Here is a 7,497-nt window from a genome sequence, read left to right as displayed (position 1 = left end):
ATAATAATCATGATTAACACACCCCACAGTGGCGCACTGCCACCTACTCCCCAAAATATTGAAAAAATTATGAAAATGAGCAGCTGAGACACGGCCCATCTCCTAGAGCATGACTGTGCTGGGGGAAAGAGCCCAGCCTCTCCAGCCCGACCATGCACCCCACAGAACTAAATACGAATCGCTCAGCACTCAGGTAAGGAAAATCCACTACTCACATATTTTTAATTTTTAATGTAGGGGGAAACCTCAGGGAATCTATGGAATACCAGGCTCTAAGCAGTCAGCTCCCGTTTCAGCTCCCCAGCGCGTGTCTGAGACACCGAAACAAAAGAAGCGACATGAGAGAATAACACACAGTCTTTATGCGCTTGCTGATGATGTGTTGATTAGGGGCGGATTCTCCTTTCAGAAAAGAAACCAAGTTTACACGGATAACAAGTGTTCTAATCTGTTCAAATATGTCACTTTTCAAACTTAGGTTCCATTTATTTAAGCACAATAACACACTCCAAGGTTTTTAAATATGGTCCTGTGCCCAGTGTGTATAGGCCTTTAGTCTGTTAAACAGCACCCTAGGCATACACATATTGGATAGTCGCCCTGTCATGTGTTATTACTTTCTTAATAAATAGTGTTTTTATAATTAGGAGAATGTTTAGTCCAAAAGTTATATCATTTAACCTATCTAGATTGTAGACTTACAGGTTCCAGGTCCATTTTCTGTACCAAAGGTCATAACTGGTTATACAATTTACTGGTAATTGCACATTGCTGGGAATAATTTAAGACTCACATTGCATAGCAGTTTGAGCCATTCCAGCTTTTAAAGCAAGGTTATTTAAACACACCTGAGCCTAATTAGTCACACCACACACATTGTATACAGGTGACTTACAATAAGGGCTCACAGGAAAACCTGGAATGGCTCAAACTGTTATACAATTGGAGTCTTAAATCATTCCCTGCAATTACATCATGACACTAAACAGAAAAGGTTGAAATCTGAAAAGAATGGCACAAAAATGTATAGTGGATATACCAAAGCCCTCATGTATTTTCCCAAATGCAAGTACAAAATGTTCTAAGCATAATACAACAATTGCAGCAGTGCAAAACTGGCAAGAAACAATTTCGGGGATGATTCGATTTGCTTTAAGCTGGAAAAAATTATATTTTAGGAAACCATAAGTTAATGCAATTAACATAGCCAATGTGGAACATTTTTTATTTTGATTTGATTAACTTATTATAACTCATTAATTAAAACAAACAAGGGTCTAATATACATATAATGTCACTTGTATTGTACAATAATTGTACCTAGCTAAAAGTTAATGGATATGAAATATTTTAGTTCCACAGTTTTGTCATTTTAACCATTATGGCAGTCCTGTCCAGTCACCACAATGGAGAGCTTGAAGATGTGTGCTGGTAGATCTTTGGTGGAATGTACAGTATCTTCATTCTTTATGCAATATATTGGATGATTACACTCTTTCCTCAAATACCACGATGGTTTACTGGTGCCCTATCTTTGCTGCATTACCCACAGCAGAAAGAATACCTGCCAGTTAGGGCAGTAAGAGCAGAAAAAGGCCTCAGTTTGTAGAGGGTACATCAGTGCACAGTTCATTGAGATGTTGAAATAAAGTCAGTCTCACTAGCTGCCATGCCTATAATTGAGTATTGTTCAGTATGGTATATGAATGGAATTGGATGAAAACAAAATGCCAGTAGGGTTTGTTGACCTGCATATGCAAATCAAGACCAACACAGTGTTACCTTTGTTAAAATGATGGCTTATGAAACAACATTTATTTCAACTGGTCATTGACCACTGTCATACACTGTTTCAAAGGTGGAATGCCATTTTTAAACTTCTTTAAGTTATGACCTATTTTGGCAGGGCAGTTTCATCTCCCACCATTCACCTTCAACTTATTTTGGACACTGTTAGGTACTCTTTCACAACTGAACATTGTTGCACTGTACATGGGTTTGTTCCTGCTGTGTTAAGAAAATAAATCTAATTTTGAAATACATTTTATATAATATTGAGCAACCCAAACCAAAACCATACTGCTAAGGGTCACTGTTTCATTAAGAACTTTGCCAGCTCCCCTGCTTTATCTGATTAACATTTTTCACAATAACATTGCCTTACAGTGTCATGTTTCCTCATCAGGCTATTGTGTCAGAATTTGCTTGACCCAAATTCAGTTTGAACTTGTGACAGATATTTAGAAATGATTAATACATATACTGTATATAATCTGGGATTCTTTGCACATACATTCAAAGAAAGGGGAGAATTTAAAATTGACTTTTACCTAAACATGCAGCTTGCAATAGGATTAATGGACAGATAGTTTATAGTTTTAAACATTGTAGTGTATGTTTACATCACTAAATTGACATCAATAGGTACAGTGTGCAACGTTGACATACTCTACTGTATAAGCAGGATTTTTATTTAATTTACTTTGTTCAAAGTATCCCAAACAATCATTTTACTGAAACTGTATGTTTAACTCAAAAATAAATTGTTCCAGATTAGGCTTTGGTCAAGGTTTGATATTTTTAATAGTGTTGTAAACCGCGTGAAACAAATGTTCTCATAACAGCAAGTGAAACTGTAAAACATATATAGTTTTTTTATAGGAATCAGTTAATCAGTTAAACTTTAAAATAAGTAGAACCAGGAGATTATAGCCAGTAGTCAATCTACTGGCAGCAGCCTTTATGGGTACCACTGCCACTACACCTCAAAATAGCTGCTACCATTCATTTAACATCAGGGCTGAAGAAAGACACACATTTATATTTGACTGATCTTAAATGTACAGAAAGGGAAATTAGTTGTTATATCAAACATATGTTGTATGTAGATAGTAGAAACTGCTAAAATCAGCTGCCTTAGTACCAGTAAAAAATCAAATAATGGCTGCAAAGTTATATGCATTCCAAAGGAATTGGTGTTATTCCTGCACTGTCCCACATGAATTGATTATGTAGCTGTGCTCATTTTAAAGTTATGTGCACAAGCAGAAAATGGATTAGACAATAACTGGAAAACCAAGTATTCAGACGATATATTCAAGTGCATTCAAATTAAATTCTATTTTAATGCATATTCATTTGTGGCCATTATTTTGCCATTAAGTGTCACAAATGAATCAGCACTTAAGTGACTCAAAGTTAACACGATAACAAATAAGGAAAGAAACATCTTGAATCGGAAGTAATTTGGAACGGACCCGCTGGTACTGATCTTTTGGGCTATTGTTAACATCACAGTGCCTCCCATATGAACACACCCCTTGCAATGAAAAAAAAAAAAAGTTTATCTAAACCAAACAAGGCAGCTCTCTGGCTAACAGAGGAACGACTAGAAGTACCTCATGTGAGAGAGAGAGGAAGAAAGAAAGAAAGAAAGAGCATTTAATGTGGACCGTCTTCACGAGCAATAAAAAGTGAGAGACACTGAACAGCTGCATCTCGGAGCCACTCACTCATTCCTAGAACACCCAGCTGCCTTATTTAAAATTACTACTTGAGGGACACACATTTTTACAACTGCTGCGCGGTGTGGATTACTTCTGTTCTACTTTACCTGTGGAAAATGTGTTACACAAATCTTCGGATTAGTGTAGGAGTCATACTGGTTTTAACATTGTCGTTTTGCGGATTATCATGGACCTACAGAGAACAATTTAACGACACTGACGACAGGTCAGTATGTAGAATGACCTTCTTTATGTGTATTACTTATGGTAAATTTACAGCCTAAACGTTTACTTCATATTTTCTTAATAATGACTATTGAACAAATGGTTTATAAAATACTGTTACTTAAATAATTGTAATTGTGTGTGTGTGTGTGTTTTAAAGAAGGCTTTTAATTACTAACCGTAGACACGTTCTTAAATCTAATTTGAAACCCTGAGTAAATTTAAATAATCTGTTTATTTTCGTACAGAGAGGTCTGTTCAGAAAATAAAGTTGCCACAACTAAGTATCCTTGCTTAAAACCCACTGGGGAACTGACAACGTGCTTTAGGTAGGTCTCTCTTGGATATTCAGTGCTACTGTTTTAATCTTGTTTTATTGATGCATGGACCATTTGTTGTAAGTTTTGTTTTATTTAGAAAATGCTTTGTCTCATATTTTTCTGTGTTTAAAATACAGCAGTCATTTTATTGATTTACTAATGCCTTGGTGAGATTTGCAGGTCGCTGTGCCAGGGGGTGTTTCAGGTACTGCTATGGCATTCGCTAGCTGTACTAGTAAGTATTATCATGCTGTAATGATATTTCGGGCTATACAAACGCATCTATTATTATTAGAACTCTGGACATCTGAGTTGCATAGAATGGTGCACATGGGCATTCTTGATGACCTTGAAACAGGCGACCAAATCAGAAATAAGGAGGCAAGGCTATGGCTTCATATACTGTGTATACAGTATGGCAGATACTGTCTTTTGTAAGGATTCAAAATGTAAGGTTAAGATAGATAAATGCATTTCGACTCGCAAGTGAGCATTTATTGTCCATGCACACAATGACTATCATACCAGTCTTACCAGTCACAGAAACTGGTAGTCAGTTCCCTTTCAATTCAAAGACGACCACCACTACATTAGGTGTGGGATATTCCTGCCTTTTGGGTACGTATTGCTGAGCTGTCTATATCAGAGCTGCCGAAAGGCCCCTTCCTTGGATGACGCACTCGGTCCCGCCCACCGAGGAAATAAAACCGTCACTCACAGGAAGATCCTCCTCTTTTTCCATCTCAAGATGGTATGTTAAGACCTCTGTGTTGAGCTGAGTGTGTTGATAGAAAAGAGCTTCTCGAGTCAGTTGTATTTCCCTTGCATTCATGCTGAAATCCAGCTTGCCGCTTTCCTGGAATTAATGACTTAAAAAAGATTGAATCCTTTATTGCCTTTCTGACTTTCAGCTGCCTCCCCACTTGCGTGGTAGGCCACTCTCTTTTATCTGTCAGTCATATAATGAGCTACTGCCTGTGCAGTCATCCGCGAATGATTGTCTTTTCTTCCTGAAAGTACACTTGTCCTCTACGGGGCTAAGCCTTGCTGTATCCCTGCTGTCGAGTGACCCTCCTAGCCGTGCTCTCCTCCACGGGGCTAGACCTTGCCGCATTCCCTCTGTCGAGTAGACCCTGCCACCTCGATGAGTCGAGCCTTTTAAACAAACAGTGTACTCTCTCTCTCTTTATTATCTTTCTACCATGTTTTATGTCTGCTTAAACTCTCCCACTGCGGCTTCGGCCCCTTGTCCCCCCCGGTACACGCTGACCAGGTGTGTGTGTTGACCATGCGGTTAGGGTAGGCACATTGCGTAACCACCTCCCTGGTGCTGCGGTACCATGGCGCACGCATAGCCCTTGATATATATATATTATCTCGGGGCACATGTGCTTAGTATAGGCGCCTCAGCGGTAGTGCACGACAAGCTGCCCTCACTACTCGGTGTGCGCGGTGCTCGTTTCACACAGTGCACGTGTGCACACGTGCTGATACCTCTACTACTCTAGGACTATAACACGGTACACAGTTCACGTGGTGTATGGTACCATGGTACGCACGGTGCCTGGGACGCACAGTGCAAGCATTGCACGTGGTGCATGTTGCGCTAGTTGCGTAGGCACTGCTCAACGTAGCGTATAGCTCACAGTGCTGCACAGTAGCCAGTGTAAACAGGGTACTCATTGTGCACAGGGCTCAGCATACACGGTGCACGTGGTGTACATAGTGCACGGTGTTCACGTAAACTGGTACTACACTACCGTCTTGAGAGGGAAAAAGAGGAGGATCTTCCTGTGAGTAACTGGTACTACACTCCTGGCTTTTCTCGAGAAAGTCCGGTTAGAGAAAGCATCAGTTCTCCTAGTGGTTCCCAAGTGGCCCAGGAGAATGTGGTTCTCGACCCTGTGCCAGCTGTTGCACGGCTAGCCCTGGGAGATTCCCCTCCGTTTGGATCTCCTCAGTCAGACGAAAGGATCTCTTTGGCACATGGAACTGGGCAGGTTCCAGCTATGGGTCTGGCCCCTGATAGGGACCTCAGGGCTAGCCCTAGAGCTATCAAGTGTGGTTGTGGGAACGATGCAGAGCGCTACTGCAGACTCCACTAGGTCTTTGTATACCTTTAAGTGGAAGTATTTTCAAGCTTGGTATCTGGCTGGGAACCATGACCCCATCTCTTGCCCTATGCTAGTCATTTTGCAGTTTCTGCAAGAACTGCTCGATGCTGGAAGGTCACCTTCCACCTTGAAGGTGTATTTAGCGGCTATCTCTGCTTGCCATGCCCCCATAGATTCTATGTCTCCGGGTACGCATTTTTTGGCTACCCGTTTCCTTAAAGGCGTTCAGCGATTACGTCCTCCTAGGAGGACTGTTCTCTCCAAATGGAGCCTTAATATTGTACTAGAGGCTCTCATGAAGGCCCCGTTTGAGCCCTTACACTCCATAGAGCTGAAGTACCTGTCTATGAAGACAGCCTTCCTGTTGGCTATCAGCTCCACTGAGCAGGTCAGTGAGCTGCAGGTGCTGTCTGTGCACAGCTCCTGCATGCGTATTTGGGAAGATGGCAGCAGGTTGTCACTGCGGACCAACCCTGCTTTCCTCCCCAAGGTGATTACAGCCTTCCACATTAACCAGTCTGTGGAACTGGAGTCCTTTCATCGACCTGTTTGTGTCAACGAAGGATGAGAGATTGAATTTCCTCTCCCAGTAAGGGCATTAAAATGCTGTTTACATAGGATAAGAGCTCTGCGTCAATCTGACCAGCTCTTCATCTGTCACGGAACACAGACCCTAGGACAGCCCCTCTCTAAGCAGCGTCTGTTACACTGGATTGTGGACACAGTCTCGACTGCATAGGGTAGCTGCACACTCCACTAGAGGGTTGGCTACATCTTGGGCCCTTTTCAAGGGTGCCTCGATGTCCGATATTTGCACAGCGGTTAGCTGGGCTACGCCGCATACTTTCTCCAGGTTCTACCGTATTAATGTGGTAGACCCTGCCTTGCCTTCTGTAGGCACAAGGGTCCTTGAGGGTGTAAGTTCACACCGCTAACCTCTGGGTTAGATGATGTTGTGTATCTTTCATATGCTGCCGTTCCTACTCCCTAGCATTGGCTTTGGTATACGTTATCCCATACCTAATGTAGTGGTGGTCATCTTCACATTGAAAGGGAACGTTAGGTTACTTACCGTAACCCTGGTTCCCTGAAAGAGAAAACCACCACCACCCACTTCGGTCGCTTCGGTCGTCCTCACAGGTTTGATGAAAAAAGAGGAGGATCTTCCTGTGAGTAACGGTTTTATTCCCTCGGTGGGGAGGACAGAGTGTGTCATCCCAAGAAGGGGCTTTTCGGCAGCTCTGATATAGAGAGCTCAGCGATACCTACCCTAAGGGCAGGAATATCCCATACCTAATGTAGTGGTGGTCGCATTCTCTTTCAGGGAACCAG

At 41.8% G+C, this 7,497-nt stretch overlaps 1 protein-coding gene across 1 annotated transcript in view; it reads left to right on the top strand.

Annotated features, from left to right (window-relative positions):
* Positions 1 to 3,163: 3,163 nt before the first annotated feature.
* Positions 3,164 to 7,497, top strand: part of LOC121304662 (collagen and calcium-binding EGF domain-containing protein 1-like) — an 89,853-nt gene continuing 85,519 nt past the window's right edge. Inside the window, exons 1-2 of the mRNA XM_041235931.1 lie at positions 3,164 to 3,732; positions 3,980 to 4,060. Coding sequence (XP_041091865.1) covers positions 3,623 to 3,732; positions 3,980 to 4,060 — 191 coding nt within the window. The 5' untranslated portion in view covers positions 3,164 to 3,622. The remainder of the gene's footprint in view (positions 3,733 to 3,979; positions 4,061 to 7,497) is intronic.

Source organism: Polyodon spathula, chromosome 2 (assembly GCF_017654505.1).
Source record: "Polyodon spathula isolate WHYD16114869_AA chromosome 2, ASM1765450v1, whole genome shotgun sequence".
In the NCBI taxonomy this organism is placed as follows: Eukaryota; Metazoa; Chordata; class Actinopteri; order Acipenseriformes; family Polyodontidae; genus Polyodon; species Polyodon spathula.
This window is presented reverse-complemented; position numbering and strand designations above follow the sequence as displayed.